Genomic DNA, 26,422 nt, shown 5'->3' with positions numbered 1-26,422 from the left:
AATGGTCAGATTCCTATGGGTGAATCAAAACCAGTAGCCTTCTCCAACCACTTAAAACACCGTGCCAAGTGCTACATAGAAAAATGATGCCACCTCCCAACTCTGGGGCGCACCAGGAAAGAGGCAGGAAGGAAGACACCACCAGCATGCATTTTCCCTAAGTACCAAAGGGGAGACAAGAATTAATATACATACCATCATCACCTCAACCGTAGGCTGCTTTTCTAATTGCACTCTTCTACATCATTCACTGAGCACCATGTTGTCACTACACTGAACTTAAAAATAAATAACAGCTTTAGACTGAAATGATTACAAAAAACTTCCCACCAAAACTAACAGTGTAAAACTTAATCTTTCTATCCTAGAGAAACTTCCCACACCACCTCCACCTCCCAAAGATTGAATCAAATCATGAAGTATCCCATATGCAGCTTGTGTATCAGAGTTTACAAAGCAGCAATTTGGGAAGCTGAACAACTAAGTCACACAACGTGAAGAATCTGTCCCATCTGCTTTTATGGGCTATCCTTTGTCAAAAAAGAGCAGCCATTACCTTCCCTTGGCATCCATGGCCTTTATCCATACAAAAGTAAGGCCTTGGCAGTTCAGAAAAAGACTGTCAATAATTAGATCTCATGGAGATTACACAGTAAAGGGTGGGGCGGGAAGCACTGGGAAATCCACATTAAAATATTTTACTTTAAAAATCCACTTCATGTCCATTTCAGATACCTTCTTATAGATCAGGCTTTTCAACCATGAAACTGAATTAAATCAAAATATACTGGGATTGACAGGTGTACTGACCCCCCTCCCGGACCCCCCCAAAAACCAGGTCATACATACTCTGACTCAATCATGTAAAGAATTGAATTCTTTATTTGTGATATCCATAAACGCTGCTATTCTATATTTCTATCCAGGAAGGCAATTTTCTCCTATTATGTTTCTTTTTTTTATATAAACAACTTGAATTCTATAGCAGGAAAGGGCTACAAATATACATGTTAACCAAGCAGAATACACAGATAGTTTGCTTTACAACTTGCACCCAAAATACCAGTACACATAGCTGGTTCATTAGCTGTCATAGCTATCTGGGGCAACTGCCCAAGCTATGCAGACCAGTTTACATTTTCAGATCTCACGGAGAGAAGGGGGGGAGACTGTGACAGGGACTGGTCACCAAACTACATTCCTGTGAAGACCATTCTCGGTTACAAGGAAACGTGTAACCTCCAAGTTTGCACAGACTTTGGATGGCAAAACTTCTAAATCTGATGCAATTGTCCCACACAAGTGTCTTGAATCTTCCTGCAGCTATCCTGCCATTCTGCCAGTAGATGGTGCTACAAAGGTAGGGAGGATTTTCATAATGACAACAGTTCAGATGTAGGAGGAAAAAAAAAAAACCCAACACTTTAAACTTACTTGCTCTGAAAATACAAAAATGCATTTAGCAAGGGTAAAAATATAACCCTTTTTTAACCACTCATTACAGACAAAACGGTAGGAGGGATGAAACGAGGCCATCTGAAAACTTTTAACAGTTTATATGAATGAAAACACATGCTTAACACAAACGATTTCTTTTAAAACTACAGTACATACTTTGAATTCTCCTAGAAAGAAGGGACCAACCATGTCATGACTATAAACAAATCGCTCAGTACGAGATGGATGTACAGAAACTTTAACAAAAAGTGTAAAAGAGCCACAGCCACCATTTCAAAAGTTTTGCCTGTAAGGGAATTAAAAAAAAAAAAAAAAGCCAACATGTCACTAGCAGGATAACAGGGAAAATAAAATTTCTTTCTCTCAAGTTTCTCAAAGCACACATCGAGAATGAACACGTGAGGGGAAAAAAAAAAAAACACCCATCTTTTTTCTTAAGCTAATATCCCTTCAAACAGTATGGAATGGACCCTAGAAAAAAATGTTAGACATGTGCGGTCAAACACAATGATTTATTAAAAATAAAACGTAAAAATGATTTTTGTACATATGCTTTCCAAATTTCCAGGCATGGATTCCGAGTAGGTTTCATAGAAAACGCTGTAGCCAGGTATCAAGTCCTTACGACAAAGTAAACTACCCCGCCCCACCCCCGCCCCGGTTTTGCTACAGAATCAGCAAGTTCACGCCCTCCCCCCCGCACCCCGAAAAAAAACACCAATGAAAACGAAGACATTTTTTTTTTTGCTAGTATAAAAACGACCAAGGTCCAAGTAATAATAAAAAAATAGAGTCCATCAATGACTGTAACACAAAAGTGTGCGCGCGCGGGGCCGAGTCCGTCTGCGGGGCCGGGGGGGGGGGGGGGGGGCGGCAGGCAGGCGGCCGGGCCGGGGGGGCCGGGCGGGGGGGGCGGGCGAGGCCGTCTTCGGGGACGCGCCGGGCGGGGGGTGGCGGGGGGCGGTGGGGAGGGCCGGTCGGGAAGGGGCCCCGCTCCGGGCGCTCGCTCGCTCGCTCGGGCCGGCTCGCCCCGCCCTCTAGAACGAGCCGCCCCCGTAGCCGCCGCCGCCGCCGCCGTAGCCGCCCCGGTAAGGTCCGCTGTTGCTGCGGCCGCCCCAGCTGCCGCCGCCGCCGCCGCCGCCGCTCTTCATGGGCCCGTACGACGACTGGTGCTGGCTGTACGAGCCGAAGCCGCCGAAGCCGTTGCCGTAGTCGCTGCCGCCGTAGGCCGAGCCGCCGCCGCCGCCGTAGGCGCCGTAGCCGCCGCCGCCGTAGCCGCCGTAGCTGTTGTAGCCGCCGCCGCCGCCGCCGCCGCCCTTGGCCAGCCCGTTCTGGTCGCGCCCCCCGCCGCGGCCGCGGCCCCGGCCGCCCCGCGCCGCCCGCGCCCCGCCGCCGCCGCCGCCGCCGCCGCCCGCGTGGATGTCCTCCTTGGGCACGGCCTTCTTCACCTCCACGCGGTGGCCCTGGATCGGGTGGAACTTGACCACCGCCGCCTTGTCGGCCGCGTCGTGGCTCTGGAAGTAGACGAAGCCGAAGCCGCGCTTCTTGCCCGACTGCTTGTCGGCGATGATCTCCGCCTTCTCCACCGCGCCGAACTGCGAGAAGTGCTCCACCAGGTCGCCCTCCGCCACGTCGCCCTTGAGCCCGCCGACGAACAGCTTCTTCACCTTGGCGTGCGCGCCGGGCCGCGCCGAATCCTCGCGCGACACGGCGCGCTTCAGCTCCACCGTGTTGCCGTCCACGGCGTGCGGCGACGCGGCCATGGCGGCGTCCGCCTCCTCCACGTTGGAGTAGGTGACGAAGCCGAAGCAGCGCGAGCGCTTCGTCTGCGGGTTCACCACCACCACGCAGTCCGTCAGCGTGCCGAACGCCTCGAAGTGGCCGCGCAGCCCCGACTCGCTCGTCTGCACGTTCAGGCCGCCGATGAACAGCTTGCACAGCTGCGAGTTCTCCATCTCCACCGCCCGGGCCTTGCCCCCGCCCTGCGCGCCCCGCGCCTTGGCCGCCGCCGCCGCCGCCGTGATGGCGGGCTCAGGGCCTCGTCGCCGCCCGCGGCCCGGCCGTTGCCGGGAAGGAGGGGGGGGGAGGAGGTGGTGGTGGGGAGGGCGAGAGGAGGGGGGGCGAGAGAGAGAGAGAGAGAGGCCGCCGCCGCCGCCGGGGGAGGGAGGAAGGAAGGGAAAGGGGAGGGAAGGAAGGACCGAGGGGGAGGGATAGGGGGAAGAGGCGCCGGCTAGAGGGCGAGCCCGGGACACCGGGAGACAACCGAGGCCGCCGCGGCCGCCACCTCCGCTCCCCTATCTGGGCACCACACAAAGAGGCCGCTGAACGCGCGCGCACCCTCCCCGAGGCGTGCGTCACCAGCGACGCACGGCGGCCCGGGCGCTGCCAGCCAATCCCCGGCCGCGCTCCGCGTTAGTCCCGCCCCCTCAGTTCCTCCGCCCCCGCGCGCCGCGAGCGCCGCTCCGGCTCCCGGACTCCCCGCCCTCCGCGAGCCGCTCGCTTCCCCCCGCCCCCTCGCCTCCCCCGCCCCCCCACCCGCCGCTTCCTCGGCGCCGCCCCCCCCCCACACCCGCGCCCGCACCTACCGCTCCGTTTTCGCTCTCGGCAGGTCCGCGGGGGTGGTGGCGACTAGCGGTCTTCTCGGCTCTCTGAGCGCCGCCGAAACTCCCTTCCCGCCCCGCGGCTGTTCCCGGCGGTTCTCCCCCCCTCCCCTCTCCTGACTTCTTCCCCCCCCTCCCCCCTCCCTCGCCACACGCCGCCGCGGCGTTCGCGCCACCCCCGTGAGAGACGTGTGGGCTCAGCCAATCAGCGCCAGCCTCCCGCGCTCGCTTCCGCTTCCGGACGGGCGCGCTCCCCGGCGCGCGCGCGCGTGAGCGTGCGCGTGCGCGTGCGCTCGCCGGGCGTGCGGAGCCCGCGGGCCGCCCCCGCGCGTCGTCCTCCCTCCCTCCCGCGGGGCCTGGGCGGGCGAGGGCCGCGCCGGGGGCCGTTCCCAACGGATGCGGCCCCCCGGGGGGCGCCCCGCGCGGGCTTTTTGAAAACTCGACTGTTGGGGCTGGGGGGGGGGGGCGGGGGTAGGAAGACCCGGTTCTACCCGCCGCGGCTCGGGCGCCCGAAGGCGGAGGCCCGAGGCCCAGGCCGCGGCCTAGGCCCGGAAGGCGGTTATTAACCGTCGGCCCGGGCCCGCCGCTGAGGTGGACGCCGCGGGGGTCACGTGTCCGGGGTGGGGGGCGGGAGGACGCCGGGCCCGGTGGGGGGGGGGCGAGGCGCGGGGTCACCGGGGGACGGGCCCGTGGCCGACGTCCCCCCCCCCCCCCCCGCCGCCGCGGGACTCGCAGGCGCGCGCTCCAGAAGGTTCTCCGGAGGGACTCGCAGCCAACACAGGCCTCAGGGGACGGCGATTTTTTTGGTGGGGGGGTGGGGGATAGGAAACGGGAGGTGAGGGTCAGGGGTCGCGGGGACCGCACCGCTCGGGAGGGAGGTTGGAGGACCAACCAGTCCCGCCCCGCCGCCCCTCGATCTCCGGGGAGATGGGCCCTGAAATGGCTTTAACCCCCGAGGCGCTGCGGGCCGACCTGTAGTCCCGGCTGTCCAGACGGCCCGGGGACACCCCGAAAAAGAAAGCTTTATTGCGCTGAAACACGTCCCCCTGTGCGTGCTTTTCTTTTAAGAAAAAGGGTCAAATTGCGAGCATGCCTGCGGTGGGGCGCACAGCAGTCTGTCCAGCAGCACGGATACCACGCCAGGTTAATTAATTTAATAAGGGACGGATGGAAATCTGTCCTGATGGTGTTTTAGGGAGAGGCAGAGAAGGAACGAGAATGGGAATGTGTCCCTGCGCCAGGAGGATCCCTCACGTCTTGGAATTTGAAGCCAGTTTAGGCAGCATAGTAAAATCTTACGAAAAAGAAAAAAAAAAAAAAAAAAGTTCAGTGGTAGAACACCTGCTCAGGCCCTGGGTTCAATCCCCCAGCACCACCAAATACACCAGTGTATGGCACATTGGATAGTGGAAAGTGCCACTGAGGGAAAAAAGGGACAATGACATGATTACAAAAACAGATTGAGAAGTGATGATAAAAGGGGAAAAAGAAGCATTCCATGTTTGAAACGTAGAAGCTTCAAATGTTCACAAAATAAAACTAGAAAATCCAAGAAAAGGAACTGGTTTGGAGGGCGGCAGAGCAGGTGAACAAGTTACAGGGGCTGAGATGATCGTGGTATTGATGTAGAGCATTTTTCTGCAACAGACAACCATGGATCAGATGAGAGACTAGACTAACAAATGTTTCAGAGTGGAGGTGTGGCAGGAGTGGTATAGTACCAGCCTTAAGCTAAAAAGCCAAACAAGAACACAAGGTCCTGCGTTCAAACCCCAGTACCAGCACTAGAAAACAAAAGTCATGGCTCAGGTCCTGACCAGGCAAAAAGCTTGTAAGAAGACTCTGTCTCACCAGCAAAAAAAAAAAAAGTGCATATGTTAAGATTGCACTGCTCATCCCAGTTACTGGGGGAATTATAAATAGGATTGCAGTCTAGAATAACCTAGGCAAAAGAGACATGTCAAAAATGACCAGAGCAGAAGGGGCTCAAGGAATGGTTCAAGTGACAGAGCACTTGCCTAGCAAGTGTGAGGACCTGAGTTCAAATTCCAGAAAGAAAAAGGATCCTTGCCTTAAGCCAATCAGTATCAAAGAAGAGGCCAGGGACCATGCGAAGAAATAGTATACAAGCAGGACACTAGTGGCTTACAGGTTAATCCTGGCTACTCAGGAGGTTGAGATCTGAGGATCATAATTCACTGATAGCCCGCCCAGGAAAGTCAATGAGACTTAAAAGACTCCAATAAACTACCCCCCAAAAAGGGCAGGAAATGGGGCTGTGCTTCAAGTGGTAGGGCTAACCTTGAGCAAAAGTTTGGACAAAGCCCAGAGCCTGAGTTCAAGCCCCAGGACTGGCACCCCCCCCAAAAAAGGGCATATAGTTTCCTGAAATGGATTGAAGTAGGCTAAGAATTGGGATTGCATTTTGCCTCTTTTTTAAAATCAAGGAGCCTCCATCAGATTCTTAACACTTTTAGAAGTTGTGACTCACAGTATTACATTTATTATAAAATATGTGAATCCACTCTTAACAAGCTCAGTTGAGAGCTTTCTCTTTCTCACACACCCATTCAAATTTGCGAGTGGATTTTTAGAGCCCTAGTATGGTATGGTCTCTGCAGAAGTACAATGAAGTCGTTACGAAGGCCCTAATCCAGTATGGCTGGTGTGGCAAAGGAGACTACCGCCCACAGGACCCTGTGCAGGTACCGGGAGAACATGGCCATTTGCAGGCTTAGGAGAGATTCCTGGAGGGAAAAAAAAAAAAAAAAATCAGCCCTACTGACACACTGGTGTCTGCTCTTCAGAAAGGTGAGAATACAAAGTGGTGTTGTGGTTGCCTTGTTACAGCACCACGGGTGTGTTACTCCGTCCACGTGAGGAGGTGCCCGGGTCTTCCTGTCCAGGCACCTCAGATGGCACTTATGCCATGATCTTGCCTGGATTTCCCCAAGACCTGTCTCCTGAGGTAACTCAGACATACATTACTTAGCTTTTGGCTTAAATTCTTATCACAGTTTAATTATTGTTATATAAATATCCTCAAAGCTTAGGTTTTTGGTGCACTGTTCAACAAGAAGTTTGAAAAACTTTGAACATTTCTCTCACTGATTTTTTTTTTTTTGCGGGGGAGGGATGCTCCTAGGGCTTGAATTCGGGGCCTGGGGTGCAGTCCCTGAGCTCTTTTGCTCAAGGCTAGTGCTTTACCACTTTGACCAACAGCTCTACTTCCGGTTTTCTGGTGGCTCATAGATTTTGCTGCCCAGGCTGGCTTGGAACCAGGACCCTTAGATTTCAACCTCCCAAATAGCTAGAATTACAGGCAAGAGCCACCAGCTCCCACTTTCAGCACATCCACTTTGCGTTGTGAAGAACATGGCTCCTCCTGGGTTCTAAATACCCCCAGGTATTTAGGGCTCAGCTCACTGGCAGTCAGGAGCCGACGCCAGGCTAGCAAACTGCTTCATCCTCAAACCCAGGCACCTTCCTTCCCTCAAGATCCACACCGTGTGCCAAGATGCCACTGTCATCAGGCCACTGCAGAAAACCTCTTCTGCACCCTGAGGCTCCACCCAGCACAGCCTGCCCCTCCCCCTCCCAGCACCTTGCCACCCACCTGCCGGGCTGCCACCACCATCCCCATACTCCTCTGCAGATGTGTACTTTGCTCAGATCCTAAGAGTTTGGGGATTATTTGAAAAGGAGGGAAGAGAGCAGAAGAGGAAAGAGGAGATGGAAAAAAAATTTTTTGAGGTTTTATATTTGAAATGGCTATAGGCAATTCCTCATCAAGACTTCTTAATGATACATTTTTTTTTAATATTTGCCACCCACAAGAAAATTTATTCATGGGAGGAGGTGGATGAAAATTGAAAAGAGTTCCTACAACTTCTAAAATGAGCCACAATTGAAATTGTATTTAAAGAACTGAATGTCTCCTCCTCTTGTGCTGGCAAATGAAAGCATTCAGGGCAGAGGGGACCTTCACAGGAAGAGGGACCAAGGAAGTTCAAAGCTAGACTTAGGATTCCCTACAGAGGAGGAAGGGGGGGGGGTGGCGGGGGAGTAAAGGAAAGGACAGATAGGCAGGACCTTCTCCATCAGACATACAAATCCAGACTTCAGTGTGTGTTCCAGTGTGTGTATGTGTGTGCGTTATTGAGGGTTGAACCCAGAACCTCTCCTATACTAGGAGGGGCCTAAACAAATCAAGATTTTAAGTGCCTAGAAATTGCATGACAACTGTAAACAAGAAGGTAACATATACCATGTCTTAATTTTGGTTTTTTTTTTTTTTTGTCGGTCGTGGGGCTTGTCCTGGGCGCTGTCCCTCAGCTCTTCAGCTCAAGGCGAGCGCTCTACCACTTGAGCTACAGCGCCACTTCCGGTTTTCTGGTGGTTTGTTAGAGATAGGAGTCTCACGGTCTCTCCTGCCATGGCTGGCTTTGAACCGCGATCCTCAGATCTCAGCCTCCTGAGTAGCTAGGATTACAGGCGTGAGCCACCAGCGCCCGGCCATGTCTTAATTTTGGGGGTGGAGGGGTCGGTCGTGGGGCTTGAACTCTAGGCCTGGGTGTTGTCCTCAGCTTTCCAGCTCAAGGTGAGCACTCTACCGCTTTAGCCACAATGCCACTTCCCGGTTTCTGGTGGTTTATTGGAGATAAGAGTCTCAGGGATTTTCCTGCCTGGGCTGACTTAGAACTGCAATCCTCAGATCTCAAGCCTCCTGAGTAGCTGGGATTGGTGGCTGTAAGTACACCATCAATATCTGCCTTACTTATATTTACTCTTTTTTTTTTTGGTCGGTTGTGGGGCCTGAACTCTGGGCCTGGGCCCTGTCCCTCAGCTCTTCAGCTCAAGGTTAGCCCTCTACCACTTGAGCCACAGCGCCACTTCCGGCTTTTTCTGCTTATGTGGTGCTGAGGAATCGAACCCAGGGCCTCAGGCATGCAAGGCAAGCGCTCTACCACTGAGCCACCTTCCCAGCCCACTTGTAATATTTAAAGATGTGAGATTATGTAGCTAGAGATGTCTCAAGACATAGCCCTGGGACACTTCAACATTTAAAACTACATTGGAAGAGAAGGAAAATAAGGAGGATAGGAGGAGGAGGAGGAGGCACCCATATAAAGGGAAAAGAGGAACAAGGGCTGGGTGTGGTGGCACACGCCTATAATCCCTAACTTGGAATTTAAAAAGAAAAAACCAGAAGCCAAGGCAAGAAAGTATCTCAGTTATGAAGGACAGAATGAGTGTTAGGGATAAAATTGGACCCTCCATGAATTTCTTGGTGAGGAGGTAAAATGGTACCACCACTTTGGAAAAATAACTTTGAGGGGGCTGGGAAGGTAGCTCAGTGGTAGAGCTCTTGGCTTGCATGCCTGAGGCCCTGGGTTCGATTCCTCAGTATCACATAAGCAAAAAGAAAAAATCCAGAAGTGGCACTGTGGCTCAAGTGGTAGAGCGCTAGCCTTGAGCTGAAGAGCTGAGGGACAGCGCCCAGGCCCAGAGTTCAGGCCCCATGACCAGACAAAAAAAAAGAAAAGAAAAGAAAAATAACTTTGAGAGTTTCCTAGAGCTACTCTATGAGCCAGATATCCTACCAGTAGGCATATATGAAAAAAACATAAATTCATACAAAATATACACAAATGTGTAAAGTACTATTCTTAACAGCTAAAGAAGTAAAAATAGTCCAATTATCTGTGAACTGACGAATACATATGGATTGTTATCTGGCAGTTAATAGAGATTTTGGCCTAACAAGCATGAGGCCTTGAGTTTGATCCTCTGAATGACTATATCATACATATATATATACATACATGCATACATACATGGAATGAAGTCCTGATGCATGGCTTAACATAAATGGCCCTGAAAATGCTATGATGAAGTCAGTTAGGAATGATCATACATTTCATGAAATGTTCAGAACTGGCAAATCGAAAGACAAAGGAGGTAGACTGATGTTTGTATAGGGTTGGAAGAAGGCAAGAGTAATTGGTAATAAGTGCAGAATTTTGGTTAGAAGACAACGTGTTCTGAAATTAGGTTGAGCTGCACAACTCTATGAATGACTAAACAAAAAAAACACTGAATTGCATGAGTTAAATGAATGAAATATGCCATCCGTAGTTATCTAAGAGTTTTGTGTTGTTTTATGTGTGTGTGCACAATGGGGGGGGGGGTGCCTAGGTACTGTTCATTAGCTTTTTTTTTTTTTTTTTTTGCTCAAGGCTGGTACTTGAGCCATAGCCCTACTTCTGGCTCTTTCGTGGTTAACTGGAGATGAGTCTCATGGATTTTCCTCCCTAGGATAGCTTCAAACCCCTAATCCTCAGATCTCAGCCTCCTGAGTAGTTAGCATTGTAGATGTGAGCCATCAGCATCCAACAAAACCTATTTTTTTTTGTTTAATTTTCACATTCCTTGCTTTGTAGAGAAGGCTGAAAAATGTCAAGACCAGTGCAGTCTTTGGTGTGCAAGCATGCATTGTTAGACTAACTTCCTTTCTTCTTTCATAGTTGACTATTAGCAACAAGATGAAAGAGACAATATCTTTAACATCCTTTCTGGAAATTTCCAGAGCCAAATAACCCACTTCTTTCTGAAGTTTTCCTACCTACCACATGAAAGCAAGTGGCAGCTATGTTGAACTTCCTGCTCCCCCATACAAAGGGTCTCCTTCCTTCCTGAAGTCTCCATCTGCACTTTTCTTCCATTTGTGGTTCTATCCACTGCTTCCTGAAAGGCCAGAATATTTTTTTTCTAGAAGACTCTTCAAGACTCTTTTTTTTCCTACCATTTTCCTCTATGTCCTTCCAGCTTCTGCAGTGTGTGTGTGTGTGTGTGTGTGCATTCATTCATCCTGACACTTGAACTCAGGGCCTGGGCTGTCCCTGAGCTTTTTCTGCTCAAGGCTACCTAGCGCTTTACCACTTTGAGCCACAGTGCCATTTCCGGTTTTTGAATGGTTAACTGAAGGTAAGAGTCTCAGAAGGACTTTACTGCTCAGGCTGGCTTTGAACCACAATCCTCAGATCTCAGCCTCCATAGTAGCTAGGATTACAGCCGTGAACTACCAGCACCTGGCTCCTTTTTTTCCCCCCCTCTCAAGGTTACTGTTTTACCACTTGAGTCATAGCTCCTCATCTTCCTTTTTGGTGGGTAAGTGGAGCCAAGAGTCTCACAGACTTTCCTGCCCGGGGTTGGATTCAAACCGTAATCCTCAGATCTCAGCCTTCTGAGTAGCTAAGATGACAAGGGTGAACTACCAGTGCCCGGCCAACTCGTATGTTTCTGAGTATTTATTACAAAGGAATACCATTTCTAAAAAAAAAATGTGGACTAGTTACCTATGACACACTACCCTCATCTTAGCAGTTTAACACAACAAATGCTGATTATCTCCTAGTTTCTGCATCAGGAATCTAGGAATGTTTTCACTGATTTTGCTTCTGTCTCTGTAGAACTCATCATTGGGATGTCAGCTGTCTGGAAAATCTGCTTCTGGGACAACTCACTCATGTGGCTTTGGGCAGTTGGCATCAGCTTCTTGCCATGTGGCCCTCTCCACAGGAACACGGGAGTGACACTTGGCTCCCCCAAGGGCAACTGAAGTGATGAGAGCAATGGAAACCTCAGTGCTTTTTATAACCTGGTCTTGGAAGCCATGGTCTGTGGGGGGGGGGGGGTGAGAGGGGAGTGTATGTGGGAGGTGGTGAAGGGGGGGGTACCTTGAATTCAAGGTCTTGTGCACACTGATTTTATTTGGGGGGGAGGGGCCGGACTGCCTCTGAACTTCAAGCCCCTGATCTCACCACTAGAGCGGCTGGGATTACAGGCATGAGCTGCCAGTGCCTGACCATCGCACACGAAGTCCAGGGGGCTATGGGTTGGATCTTAAATGTCTCCCACAGGCCACTGTCGGGGCCCCATGATGATGTCACGGTTGAAAGGCAGTGGGACCTTTTAAGGGGGTGTCTGCTGGAAGAAATTAGATTACTGGAGCCAGTGGCTCATGCCTGTCATCCTAGCTACTCAGGAGGCTGAGATCCAAGAATCATAGTTTTAAACCAGCCTAGGCAGGAAAGTCTGAGAGACTCTTATCTCCCCACCTTCCCCAACCCTGAAAACAAGTCATAGCTGTGGCTCAAGTGGTAGAGTACTAGCCTTGAACCAGACCCTGGATCAACACACATACAAAGAGGATATTAGGACTCTGGACCTTTCTTTCTTCTTTCTCTGTTTTCTGTGCCACTATGTGGGAAGTATCCTTGCGCCATCATAAACTTCCTACAATGATTCTACAGATCTCACCACAGGCCAGAAGAGAGCGGAGCCAATCAATCATGGACTGAAACCTCAGAAATCACAGCAACAATGAGCCTTTCCTCCTTTTAAGCAGATTGTCTCTGGCATTCCATCACTTTGTTAGAAAGCCACCCCACACAGAGCCCATAATCCCAAGCAAGAGAATTAGCTCCAACTCTACAAAGAAAGAAGAAAGACCCTGAGACCCAGGGAGGAATGGAGAAGGTTGAGAGATATGCTGAGAGAGAATTGCTTCAAAGAGGAGACTAGACGTGAGATTTCCAGGAAATACTTGGTAGAATTTCCAGGACATGGAATTTCCATGTCAGTCAGTCCCCTGAGCTCATTGACTGCTGTCAACCTCATGCTCTTACAGCATTCTCTGCCTATGCCTTTACTGCTTCTTGGGCAGATTTAATAATCTTTGCGCAGCAGGGGCCATGAAGTTCTCCTCCCAAAATGGGCATTTAATTCATATTTTTAAAACTACTTAAAGCTCTGAGCCAGGCTTTTGTGGTACCTGCCTGTGATCCTAGCTACTCAGGAAGCTGAAATTAGGAGTATCATACTCTGAGGCCAGCCTGGCAAAACGGGTTCAAGATCTCATCTCAACAGGTAATAGCTTGACACTGTGGCCAGTGGTGCTGGCTTGCTATCCCAGCTACAGAGAAAGCTGAAATCCACATGGGGGATCATGGTGTAAGCCAGCCTGGGCAAAATGTGAGATCCTATTCACAAAGAAATATAACCAAAGCAAAATGGATTGGAGATACAGCTCAAGTGGTAGAGCATCTGCCTAGAAAATGTAAGACCCATGGCTGGGAAGGTGGCTCAGTGGTAGAGTGCTTACCCAGCATGCATAAACCTCCGGGGCTCAATTCCTCAGTATCACATACACAGAAAAAGCCAAAAGTGGTGCTGTGGCTTAGGTGGTAGAGTGCTAGCCTTGAGCAAAAGCAGCTCAGGGACAGTGCCCAGGCCCTGAGTTCAAACCCCAGGACTGGCAAAAAAAAAAAAAAAAAAAAAAAAACAAAGAAAGAAAATGTAAGACCCTGAGTTTAAACCCCAGTCTTACATGAATAAATACATAATCTGTTTCAAATTCCTACACTTAAGGAAGGAAGGAAGGAAGGAGGGAGGGAAGAGAAAGAAAAAATAGAGAAGGTATGTGGACATCTGAAGGATGTAAGAAGAGAAGACTGACAATAAATTGGCGAAAGAAATTAGATTATCACCTCCCTTAAGTTCTTCAAGTTTCAGCTGGGGCCAGTGGCTCACACCTGTCATCCTAGCTACTCAGGAGGCTAAGATCTGAGGATCACGGTTCAAAGCCAGCCCGGGCAGGAAAGTTCGTGGGACTCTTATCTCCAATAAACCACCAGAAAACCAGAGGTGGTACTCTGGCTCAAGCAGTAGAGCACTCACCTTGAGCTGAAGAGCCCAACGACAGCACCCAAGTCCAGAGTTCAAGCCCCACCGCGGACAAAAAAAAAAAAGTTTACCAATGACCAAATCCAAGCTTCCCAATCCAAGCTTGTAGGTTTAATTCTCGACAAAGATGGGGTAAAGTCTTGTGTAAGTTTTCCTTTACCACCATTAAAAAAAAATTATGGGGGCTGGGAAGGTGGCTCAGTGGTAGAGCGCTTGCCTTGCATGCCTGAGGCCCTGGGTTCGATTCCTCAGCACCACATAAGCAAAAAAGAAAAAAGCTGGAAGTGGCGCTGTGGCTCAAGTGGTAGAGCGCTAGCCTTGAGCTGAAGAGCTGAGGGACAGCGCCCAGGCCCAGAGTTCAGGCCCCACGACCAACAAAAATAAATAAATAAAACTGATGACACTGCTGGTGGCTTAACAACAGTGCACATCTGCAGGGCTGTAGGATGGAATTCCAGCTTCCCGCATTCCTTGGCTCATGGCCTCTTCCATCTTCAAAGCCGGCAATAAAGAGTTTAGTTCCTTTCTCGCCTGACTTCTCCTTCCCCACCTTTTACCCTCTTAGTCAAAGTTCTCTATCTCCTCTGATCCACTCATCCAATCAAGCAAAGGCCTCTAAACTCAAACTAATTCAGAATAATCTCCCATCTCTATGTCCTAGCATTTTGGTTTTGGTTTTTGCCTTTTCTAGTTGTGGGCCTGGGCGCTGTCCCTCAGCTCTTCAGCTCAAGGCGAGCGCTCTACCACTTGGGCCACAGTGCCACTTCCAGTTTTCTGGTGGTTCATTGGAGATAAGAGTTTCACAATTTTACCTGCCTGGGCTGGTTTTGAATGGCGATCCTCAGATCTCAGCCTCTTGAGTAGCTAAGATAAAAGGTGTAAGCCACCAGCACCTGGTTTATGTCCTAGTTTTATTTTATTTATTTTTTTGGGTCCAGTCGTGGGGCCTGAACTCTGGGCCTGGGCGCTGTCCCTCAGCTCTTCAGCTCAAGGCTAGCGCTCTACCACTTGAACCACAGCACCACTTCTGGCTTTTTTCTTTTTGCTTATGTGGTGCTGAGGAATCGAACCCAGGGCCTCAGGCATGCAAGGCAAGCACTCTACCACTGAGCCACCTTCCCAGCCCCATATGTCCTAGTTTTAATCACGTGTATAAAGTACGAAGTACTTCTTGCAGCATGAGGTAGCGTATTTTTAGAGGCTGGCGGTGGTGACATGAGTATCTCTGAGAAGCAACGTCATTAGTCTGCCTACCACAAGGCTTACGGAGATAAAAGAGGAGACACTGCCCAGATGGGAACAGAAGGAGAGCACATATTTGTATATGGGTTGTAGAGTAAACATTGATTTAATTAAGAAATATGCTGAAAGAAAGTCTCTAACTTTGATTACTCAGAGTACTTAGCAGGAGAGAAGGGGATGAAAATGTGCCAGATGTTAAAAGCAGAGCGTAGAAGTGGACAGAAAAGAGCTCAGAAAGTAACAGACAAAAATCCTATTCTTGTGCTTTGGGAGTTGTGATGTTTGGAATCACAAAGGCACGCCACCATATGTCACCCAAATAGCAAGTTTTTTGTTTTTTTGTTTTTTTAAAGCTGGATTTCATTTCTTCCAAATGTAGTGTTCAACTGACATACCACCAGATGGCAGGAAAGAGCCAGAGAATAAATTCCTAAATATCTTTAGAGAAAATCCTTTCCTTCCATTTTTGAGAAATGACATTTTTGAGCAACCTCAGGGTTGCTCAAACCAAAACCTGTCTGAATTAGAAAAAGGAAATAGAAAATTAACCCTTTTTTTGGGGGGGGGGGCGCGTGTGCCAGTCTTGGGGCTTGAACTCTGGGTCTGGGCGCTGTCCCTGAGCTTTCTCACTCAACACTAGCGCTCTACCGCTTGAGCCCACCGCTCCACTTCCGGCTTTTTGGTGGCTCACTGGAGATCAGAGTCTCACAGACTTTCCTGCCTGGGCTGGCTTTGAACTGCGATCCTCAGATCCTAGCCTCCTGGGTAGCTAGGATCAGGGGGGCATAAACCACAGGCACCCAGCTTTTTTCTTTCTTTCTTTCTTTTTTTTTTTAAGAAGCCCTGCCACCTTGGCTCCCGAGGAAACGTAATAGCTGCTTCCTGAGCAACTCTGTTGGCTGACTCCCCCCACACTTTCAACTCCATTTGTCCAAAGTGAGCTTGCCATCTTCTACTTCAGTAAAGAACACCCGCTTTCCCAGCCCAAACCCCTAGAGTCATCTTTGTTAGGTAAATTAAATCCACAGCTGAGGAAAGAGCAGCACCCGGTATTCAGGCAAGGGAAAGGTTTATTTTCGAGCTGCAGGCCGCCTCTAATCAAGTTGGAAGCCCGCACAGCAGGGACAAAAACCCGCAGCCACAACTTACCAAGACCAGGGGTGGGAGAAAGTATGGCAGTTACCTAGGTGACACAGGTACTGGGTGGAGACTTAACCAAGAGGAGGGTGGAGTCTGCTCCACCTTCCCAGGGCGGACCTTGCCATCTTCACTGCTTCCATGACCCCCAGCTTGTAAACAATGAGGCTGAGCCAGGCCTCAGTGGCTCACGCCTGTCATCCTAGCTACTCAGGAGGCTGAGATCTGAGGATCGCTGTTCAAAGCCAGCCCAGGGCAGGAAAGGCCACAAGACTCTTATCTCCAATGGACCACTAGGAAACTGGAAGTGGTGCTATGGCTCAAGTCATAGAGTGCTCGCCTTGAGCTGAAGAGCTGAGGGACAGCGCCCAGGCCCAGAGTTCAAGCCCCACAACCACCACCACCAACAACAAAAAACTTCTCTCTTCATCAAGCACTAGTAGCTCAAGCTACTCATGAGGCAGAGGTTGGGAGGATCATGATTCGAGGCCAGCCCAGGCAAAATGCCTATGAGACCCCTTGTCAACCATTAGCCAAGAGCAGTGCCACACACCGTTTATCCCACCTACACTGGACACAGAGCTCAGGAAGACTGTGGGTCCCATCAAGCCCAGGGAAGAAAGGAGTTGGGAACCATTCCCCTCCCCCATATCACCAGAAAAAGGTGGCAAACACCTGTTACCTTCACTGCAGAGAGAAGTGTAAATAGGAGGGGGAAAATGAGTCTACATGTTACTTTTTCCATCTGTTGAATGAAAAATATCTTTCTTCTAATAATTTTACAAATATAGGAAAACAAGCCTCCTTTGTAGCCCCAAAGCTGCTTGGCAGTGGGCTTCAAAGTAGTGGACAGCCCTCTTGTATTTATCGTACAGAACATTCCTGGGAAACATTAGGCCTGGTTTCCATTTAGAAGGAGCTTTAGCGAGGTGCCAGAGGCTCGGGCTTGTAATCCTCACTGCTCAGGAAGCTGAGATCTGAGGATCCTGCTTCAGAGCCAACCTGGGAAGAAAACTGTGCAAGACTCCTAGCTCCAGTTAACCAGCAGAAAGTCAGAGCGGAGCTGTGGCTCAAGGGGTGGAGCACCAGCCTTGAGTGAAAAAGTTAAGGTCCAGTGCCCAGGCGCTGAGTCCAAGCCCCAGTACACACACACACACACACACACACACACACACACACACAACTTATCACAAACTCTGGAATAAAACCCACCTTTAATCCTTTTCTAGCAACTTCTTTAAGACTGTTAATAGGGTACTAATTTTAATTTTCTAGGAATATGTAAATCAAATGTCTAATATTGACAAAACTTAATACTTCAAAGGGAAGTATAAATACTACATACACATACGAGAGAGAGAGAGAGAGAGAGAGAGAGAGAGTTTCAGAATGTGTGTCTACCAGTAAGGTGATGGGAAGCGACGTTTTAAAGACATCTCTTAAACAGCTTCAGTTCCTGTTAATAGCCAAGATTCCTGACTCCTCCTCCTAACTCCTCTCCTAGATCCCAGAGCTCCAGACCTGATACAGGCGAGGAGCCTCACTCCGGGGACAGCTGTGGAAGGAATGCGATGGATAACATAGATCATTCAGGGTACAGGTAAGCTAAGGGAGAGGAGAGGGCTGGGATAGGGGAGATAACGCCTATGTCACCCTTAGACAGACAGACAGACAGACAGACAGACAGACAGACAGACAGACAGACAGACAGACAGATAGATAGATAGATAGATAGATAGATAGATAGATAGATAGATAGATAGGGAGGGAGGGAAGGAGGGAGGGAGGGAGGGAAGGGGAGGAGGAGAGAGATAGGTAAGCTTTTGAAAATAATTGTGGAAATGGAGAAAGAAAACAGGTAGAAGAGGAAAAGAACAGGAATAGAGCTGGAGATTTACAACAGGCAAAGAGAGTGGGAAACCAACTTCTCAAATGGAGCAAGAGAGAGAGGAAGGAAGGAAAAAAGGAAGGAAGGGAGGAAGGAAGGAAGGAAGGAAGGAAGGAAGGAAGGAAGGAAGGAAGGAAGGAAGGAAGGAAGGGAGGGAGGAAGGAAGGAAGGAATTCAGTCAAATGTGTTTTTTGTTTCTGTGTTAACATTTTCTAGTCTTAAAATATGGGAAGAGGATTAAAAAATGGAAATTCAAACCTTGAATTGCGTGATCAGAAATGATCCAAAGAAATTCCCTCAAATTAGTACTGACACGATGAGCAAATACTTAACATTTGCTTATCTGTTAGCACATAAACTTTAAAAGCCTCATAGATTTATCTTTATTGTCAGAGGCAAGCGCTTCTTTATTGTTGTGCTTGCTGTGACGTGATTTTAAGAATTGAAAACAACCTCCAAACTTCAAATAGCCTTACCATGGAAAACTCGGTCATGAACTGCCAAAGAAAACTCAAGCCAAGTCAGACAATCTAGGATGGCTCCCATCTTAAGATTAGCTCTGGAAAGAAAAAAAAAAAAGTGAATATTTTCAATGGACGTTTTACGCAGGCTCAACGGTTGACAAATTCAAGGGAAAACATCTAAACTCCGCTGGCAGCAGAGAAAATGGAAGTGCATGGCACAAAAGAAGGAATCAGAGGTCAAATGCAATCCTTAGATTTTAAGAAGTACGCATGTTGCCGACAGATAGGAAATTTGATGGTGTGTGTATGTGGAATGGTGATAATGAATTTTTTTACGATGTTGAGTAGCCAGGCCAATTAGACTTTTAATAAGGCTGAGAGGGAAATCAGACAGTATTTCTTTGTTTCGTTGTGGGCCAGTGAATAATCAACTTTTCTTACGGTAAGTTTTCAATATGTCTTTATAGAGATATAAGTTTGATTTATTTTCATGCAACAGAAATGAGAAGTTTTGACTATTTAAAAAAACAACCAAATGACTGAATATACAAGAAAACATTGTTTTGCCTGTGTGTGTTTGTGTGTGTGTGTGTGTGTGTGTGTGTGTATTAATTAATTAATTTTTTTTTGGTTGGTTGCAGGGCCTGAACTCTGGTCCTGGGCCTGTCCCTCAACTCTTCAGCTCAGGGCTAGCACTCTACCACTTGAACCACAGCACCACTTACAGTTTTCTGGTGATTCATTGGAAATAAGTGTCTTGGATTTTGCTGCCCAGTCCGACTTCAAACCACCATCCTCAGATCTCAGTCTCCCCAGTAGCTAAGGATTATCCTGGCTTAGATTCTATGTTTTAAAAACCAGAATTAAAGACTCTTTTCTATTTAGAGTTCAGAATGGATGTCCAGATCGAGTAAGCCAGTCATCTGTCAGCAGACTTTACTAATGAATAGGGCTGTACTCTAAAAATCATGATGCTCTAAGCAAGCAGGAGATGGTAGGGCATCAGCAAACCAAAGAATCTTCATTGCTTGATATTTGAGGATTATGACAGGAGCTCAAGGTTGTGTGTGTGTGTGTGTGTGTGTGTGTGTGTGTGTGTGTGTGTGTGTGTGTGTGTTCAGGGCCTGGATGTTGTCCCTTAGTTTTCTTCACTCAAATCTGCTGCTCTGTGAGTTGAGTCACAGATCCACTTCTGGCTTTTTTTGTCGAGCAATTGGAGATAAGAGTCTCACGGACTTTTCCTGCCTGGGCTGGCTTCAAACCGTGATCCTCAGATCTCAGCCTCCTGAGGAGCTAGGATGACAGGTGTGAGCCACCAGTTCCTGGCCTGGAATTTTTTAATGCACAAGAAACAGGAAGCTGTGCATCTGATCATACAATATAAAATTTATCGAAATGAACGCCAGGAAAATAAAAAGAGGAGTTTTTTCTTTCTGCTATTTTTTGCTTTCTTTTCTTTTTGTTCTCTTTGTCTACCTGTCTTTGGGAGGGGAAGGGGAGGCATAGAAATGGAGGGACAAAGGGTGAACAAATGCAGCGGTGGTGCTCACTGTTGATAATGAACTATACAACTTGTGGGTGAGGATGGGCGGGAAAAACTGGGAGAGAGAGCACAGGAAGAGGTGGCCTGTCCCAAAAGAACTGGTGGCATACCTAAATACTGCCTCCTCCACCACACCCCAAGCTAGGATTTTTAGGAATAAAAAAGGAGACACATAGTAACACAGAGCTATTCAGAGAGAGAAATAAATATGCACACAGAGTTTAGTAGGGTAAGGTTCTTATTTTGCTCATCTTTAGAATTATATTTTAAAAACATAATAGCCAGGTGCCAGTAGTTCACACCTGTAAATCCTTGCTACTTAGGAGGCTGAGATCTGAGGATCGTAGTTTAAAGCCAGCCGGGCAGGAAAGTCTGTGAGATTGTTCTCTCCAATGAAACACCAGAAAATTAAACATTAAGAAAGAAAAAGGCTGAGGGATAGTCTTGAAACAAAAAACCCAGGGACAGCACCCAGGCCTGAGTTCAAGCCCCAGGACTGGCACACAAACCTTCCCCCCCCAAAAAAAATGTAATTGGCTTAAATGGATCCGGTTTAAGCCAGTCCCTTCATAAGCTAGATATAATGCTGCTAGAAGCCCGCCTGCCTATCTCTGCCATACACTACTCGTGTTCTTTTGAGCAAAACATTGCTTGTTAAATGAGATAGCACATCCCTAGGTCATTTCTAGCAACGCAAACTAGAGATGAGCTTTCCTAAAACAGCAATGTATCCCAAGAATGTCTTTATGAATCGGAGCTTGGTATTATTTTGCTTCAAGATGGGCAGGATGTAAACATTTCCACTTAATAGTTACCAAGTATGGGAAGCGCAAATCCCACGTTGCCATCTCAAATCCCTCTTTGGGAGTCTTCCCATGGAACTTTCTGGAATGGCACTGAGGGCGCTGGGTAGAGGAACCATTGTCCCCCCCCCCCCATTCTTCTCTGATACGAAATCCACTCAGCCTACTTCTGGCTTTTCCAAGCTTTAAGTTCCTGGAGGAACTTAAGATACTAAGTCGGGGGTCTCCACCGGGTCCAGACCCGAGGCTGCAGGGTAAACCCCACCCACTATGAACACAGCCCAGATCAGCAAGAAAGGGTGGGCTTGGCAAAACTATCTGAATCATTTCCAAGCCGGCGCCCAGGGCTCACGCCTGCAATCCTAGCTGAGCAGGAGGGTGAGATCTGAGGGTCTGCAAGCCAGCCTGGACAGACAAATCCAAGAGACTCTTATCTCCAATTGCCCACCCCCAAAAGTTGGAAGTGAGGATGGGGCTCAAGTTGGTGGACTGTTAGCCTTGAGAGAAAAAGCTAAAGGGCACTGTTTGGGTCTTGAGTTCAAGACCCAGTACCAGTGTGTGCGCGCACGCGCACCCACACACAATTACCTGACAGATGGAGAAACTGAAGCTCAGAGAAGGAAGTGGCTTGCTCACACCAACCAATCAGCTGCTTAGCAACAAAACAGGGCATCTCTGAGAGCCTCCACTAGCATTCCAAAGCCTATTCAACGATGGTTCTTCCCTTTCTTTTCCTGCCCCCAAAAGAAGTTTATCTGGGTAGGAGGCCTTTAATTAGCAATCAAAGCTTTCTCTCTCTCTCACTGATTGCCTGCTAGTCTATCCACAGACACAAAGAACTTAAATCTATCTGGAAATGTCCTTTCAGCCTCTGTCTGTGAACTCTAGGTCTATTAAACTCTAGGTTTATTAACGGGGGGGGGGGGGGGGAAGGGGGGCCTAAACCTTTATGTCAAATGCCACTGTTTGTTTACATGTGTTATTCTTTCTCTGAGTCACAGATAAGTCCCTGAAGTTTTTCTTTATAAACTATCCTGTATGTATCAACCGTTTCTATTCAGAGGTGACATCCTTAGGGCAGTTAATTGTGTCGTGTGTTGGTGGCAGCATTGCGGACCAAGCAAGTATTCTTTGGGTAATTTCTTTCCAAGTTAACAATCTGCTGGGGTTTTGAAGTCCAGGAGAATGTGAGAGCAGCCAAGGGCCTTTCAAAACACAGCCAGTGAAAGTACCTTTTGTTTCATACCTCTTGCTCCGTTTCCTTTTATCCATGTGTATAGGTTGTTTTCTTCAGGTTCCTAACAAATAAAGGCTACCACTTGAGCCACAGCACTACTTCGAGCTTTCTCTGTGTATGTGGTACTGAGGAATTGAACCCAGGGCTTCATGCATGCTAGGCGAGCACTTGAACACTGAGCCACATGCCCAGCTCAAGAGAAATGGTTTCTAAAGAAACTTTTAACTCAGGCCTGGGAAGTTAGCTCAGTGGTAGAGTGCTTGCCTTGCATGCATGAGGCCCTGGGTTCGATTCCTCAGCACCACATAAGCAGAAAAAAGCCAGAAGTGGCACTGTGGCTCAAGTGGTAGGGCGCTAGTCTTGAGTTGAAGAGCTGAGGGACAGTGCCCAGGCCGAGTTCAGCTCCCAGGACCAACAAAAACAAAACAAAACTTTTAACTCTAGCAAATCAGCTTCTTGATTTGGTTTCTATAATCTGACAGAATTACCACCCCCCCTCCCACCCCATTTGCTTGGTGGAAGCAAGTTTTCATCTCAGAGACCTGAAGGAGTGAAAAAGAGAAGAAGGGCACGTTATTCTTCTAATTTATTTATTTATTGTCAGTCCTGGGGCCTGAACTCGGCCTGGGCGCTGTCCCTCAGCTCTTCAGCTCAAGGCTAGCGCTCTACCACTTGAGCCACAGCACCACTTCTGGCTTTTTCTGCTTATGTGGTGCTGAGGAATTGAACCCAGGGCTTCATGCATGCAAGGCAAGCGCTCTACCACTGAGCCACATTCCCAGCCCCTCTTCTAATTTCTAAAAAAAAAAAAAATCATACCAGGGTCTCACACTCTTTTTTTTGGGTGGGGGTTCTGGTCGTGGGGCCCGAACTCTGGGCCTGGGCGCTGTCCCTCAGCTCTTCAGCTTAAGGCTAGCACTCTACCACTTGAGCCACAGGGCCACTTCCGGCTTTTTCTTTTTGCTTATGTGGTGCTGAGGACTAGAACCCAGGGCCTCATGCATGCAAGGCAAGCGCTCTACCACTGAGCCACTTTCTCAGCCCCGTGGGTCTCACACTCTTGGCTTAACTTTTTCACTCCAAGGCTTCTGCTCTACCGCTTGTGTCACACACTTCCACTTCTGGCTTTTTCTTTCTTTCTTTCTTTCTTTATTCATTTATTTTTGTCGGTCGTGGGGCTTGAACTCTGGGCCTGGGCGCTGTCCCTCAGCTCTTCAGCTCAAGGCAAGTGCTCTACCGCTTGAGCCACAGCGCCAATTTCTGGCTTTTTATTTTTTGCTGGTGAATTGGAGATAAGAATCTCACAGAATTTTATCTCCTCACAGGGCTGTTGGCCCACCTTGGGGGCTTGCCCCTGTGGTTGATAACTTGTTCTGGGCTCTGTTTAATTTTCCTTTTTTTTTTTTTTGGATTGTGCCAATGGATTTATTGGGTCGTGATTTTTCTTTTTTCTGGTTAATTTTATGAGGGTCTCAGGATAACACTGAAGACATCCATGGCTTCCCCACAAATCCAGCCTCTCCTCAGGGAAGATTAAACCTCCCAACCACTCACAAGAAACTTCAGAGCGAGATGCTCCCCAAATGACCAAAATCTCAAACTATCCACCCGTCCATGGTACAAGCAAGCTTAGAAGAAGAAGAAGAAAAAAAAATCTCTAGTCGTCCTTTTGACACCATGGAAGTTTCTGGAAACCAGCCTGCATCTAATAGAACCGGGGAAGAGGGCAACCACAGCTCTGTCTTCTCCCACTTTGAGTTCTGCCAGCCCTCGTCGGCCTTGCTGCTCTTATTCCTTGTGGCCTACGCGGCGGTCTTGATCCTGGGCCTTCTGGGGAACCTCTCCCTCATCACCATCATCGCAAAGAAGCAGAGGGAAGCCCAGAGTGTCACCAACGTTCTGATCGCCAATCTGTCCCTCTCTGATGTCGTGGTCTGCGTGGTGTGCGTCCCTCTCACCGTCACCTACACGCTGATGGACCACTGGGTGTTTGGGGCTCTCATGTGTAAACTCACCTCGTACATGCAAAGCGTCTCCGTCTCTGTCTCCATCTTCTCCCTGGTCTTAATTGCCGTCGAGAGGTATCAGCTGATCGTCCACCCCCGGGGCTGGAAGCCGGGGGTGCTTCATGCCTACTGGGGTGTGGCATTGGTTTGGTTCTTTTCCTTCCTGCTGTCTGTGCCTCTCTTCCTGGCCTACCACCTCACCGATGAGCCCTTTGCCAACCTCTCTCTCCCCGCCGACCTGGTGGCCTGTGTGGAGAGCTGGCCTTCCAGGACCAACCAGCTCCTCTTTTCCACCTCCTTGTTTCTGCTCCAGTACTTGGTCCCCCTGGGCTTCATCGTGGTCTGCTACCTGAAGATCATCCTGTGTCTGCGCAGGAGGAAGAGGCGGGCGGGCAGGAGGAGGGAGAAGCAGAGCCGGTTCGGCGAGAGCAGGAGGGTCCACGCCACCCTGCTGGCCATCGTGGGCACCTTCGGGGCCTGCTGGCTGCCCTTGAACGTGTTCAACGTCATCTTCGACTGGCACCACGAGGCGCTGCTGGGCTGCCACCACGACCCGGTGTTCATCACCTGCCACCTCCTCGCCATGGTCTCCACGTGCATAAACCCGCTCTTCTACGGCTTCCTCAACAGGAACCTCCAGAAGGACCTCATGGTGCTTCTCCACCACTGCTGGTGCTGGGCATCTCGGGAGAGATACGAGAACATGGTCGCCTGCAGCCTGCACACAGAGGAGTCCAGGGGTTCCCTGAGGCTGGCTCACCTGCCGACGGGCGTGTCGTAGCCGCCATGGCCCACCGCCCTTTTTATGTTATGTGCGCTGTCCCTTTACTTTGTTGCTCGAGGCTGGTGCTCTGCCACTTGAGCCACACCTCCACTTCCGGCTCGCTGCTGGCTAATTGGAGATAGGAGTCTCACAGATTTTTGCTGCCTAGGCTGGCTTGGAACTGGGATTCTCAGATCCTGAGTTGCTAGGATTACAGGCAAGAACTACTGGTTGCTGGCTATGATTTTGTGCTCTCTCTCTCTGTCTCTCTCTCTCTGTCTCTCTCCCTCTCTCTCAGATAATAACCCAAGCACCCTACCTGCCTCCCTCTTGGAAGACAGTACTGATATGAGATGGATAGAGCCAGGCACCAGTGGCTCACGCCTGTCATCTTAACTACTCAGGAGGCTGAGATCTGAGGATCATTGTTCAAAGCCAGCCCGGGCAGGAAAGTCTGTGAGACTCTTCTCTCCCATGAACCAGCAGAAAACTGGAAGTGGTGCTGTGGCTCAAGTGGTAGAGCGCTTGCCTTGAGCTGAAGAGCTGAAGGACAGCGTCCAGGCCCAGAGTTCAAGCCCACGACTGACAAAAAGGGAGAGAGAGGGGTGGGGGGAGACAGAGACAGGGACAGAGCAGAGCTGGCTGGAAGTTCCCACATCCTGCTATTCAACAGAATTTCCCCAAACAGTGTTACTTGTCAAAAACCAGCATAAAAACAAGGCTACATTCCTCAGCACTGAAGGATTCTACTTCCATTCGGTATGTTAATTAACCAACTCACCATTTCATTAGCTAGCTACTTAAGTCTGGGTTCAGGCTGAAGGGATGGTTTTAACTCCACATTTAGACTAAGCAGTATAATTACACACAATAGCTGGCCATGGTGGCTCACACCTGTCATCCTAGCTACTTCGGAGACTGAGATCTGAGGATCTCAGCTCGAATTCAGTCTGGGCAGGAAAGTCCATGAGACTATCATCTCTACGTAACTACCAAAAAGCCAGAAGTGGAGATGTGGCTCAAGTGGTAGAGTGCTGGCCTTGAGCAAAAAGTAAAAAACAACTCAGGAACAGCGCCCAGGCCCTGAGTTCAAGCCCAGGATCTGCACTAAAACAACAACAACGACGACAAAAATTACACTACTCCCCACAGTCAAATCAGATCTTTCGTTTAAAACAGTACATCTCCTTTAAAGTTGCAGGAATGGTCCACAAATTCTTCAGAATTCCAGTTATGCTAGAAGTCACTTGAATTAACGAGTAGAGGTTTCACTACAAAATGGCTTTTTACCCTGAAGTCTTCATTGTATCAAATTGGGGTTGTTATGACTCTATTATTGGGTCTCCATGATGTTCTTAGGAGCAGCTTTATAACTAGCTCCAGATTTGAAATCACACAATGATGTAAATATATATATATATATTTTTTGGGGGGGGGGTCAGTCGTGGGGCTTGAACTCTGGGCCTGGGCGCTGTCCCTCAGCTCTTCAGCTCAAGGCGAGCGCTCTACCACTTGAGCCATAGCACCACTTCCG

General features: G+C 49.0%; 3 protein-coding genes across 6 annotated transcripts in view; 1 reads left to right on the top strand and 2 right to left on the bottom strand.

Annotated features, from left to right (window-relative positions):
• Window positions 1-4,171, bottom strand: part of LOC138803598 (kelch-like protein 3) — a 95,017-nt gene extending 90,846 nt beyond the window's left edge. For all 4 annotated transcript variants that reach the window (XM_069987661.1, XM_069987659.1, XM_069987664.1 and 1 more), the window contains exons 1-2: window positions 4,044-4,171; window positions 196-278 (exon numbers count right to left, since the gene is read on the bottom strand). The gene's annotated coding sequence lies outside the window, so the exon portion shown is untranslated. The remainder of the gene's footprint in view (window positions 1-195; window positions 279-4,043) is intronic.
• Window positions 863-3,871, bottom strand: LOC138803597 (heterogeneous nuclear ribonucleoprotein A0). The gene has a single exon (XM_069987658.1). The coding sequence runs from the start codon at window positions 3,411-3,413 to the stop codon at window positions 2,496-2,498; it is 918 nt and encodes a 305-aa protein (XP_069843759.1). The 5' UTR covers window positions 3,414-3,871; the 3' UTR covers window positions 863-2,495.
• Window positions 4,172-23,713: 19,542 nt separating the features above from the next.
• Window positions 23,714-24,906, top strand: LOC138803591 (neuropeptide Y receptor type 6-like). The gene has a single exon (XM_069987647.1). The coding sequence runs from the start codon at window positions 23,734-23,736 to the stop codon at window positions 24,904-24,906; it is 1,173 nt and encodes a 390-aa protein (XP_069843748.1). The 5' UTR covers window positions 23,714-23,733.
• Window positions 24,907-26,422: the final 1,516 nt, after the last annotated feature.

This window comes from Dipodomys merriami, unplaced genomic scaffold, assembly GCF_024711535.1.
Source record: "Dipodomys merriami isolate MVZ:Mamm:240054 unplaced genomic scaffold, mDipMer1.0.p SCAF_342, whole genome shotgun sequence".
Taxonomy (NCBI): Eukaryota; Metazoa; Chordata; class Mammalia; order Rodentia; family Heteromyidae; genus Dipodomys; species Dipodomys merriami.
This window is presented reverse-complemented; position numbering and strand designations above follow the sequence as displayed.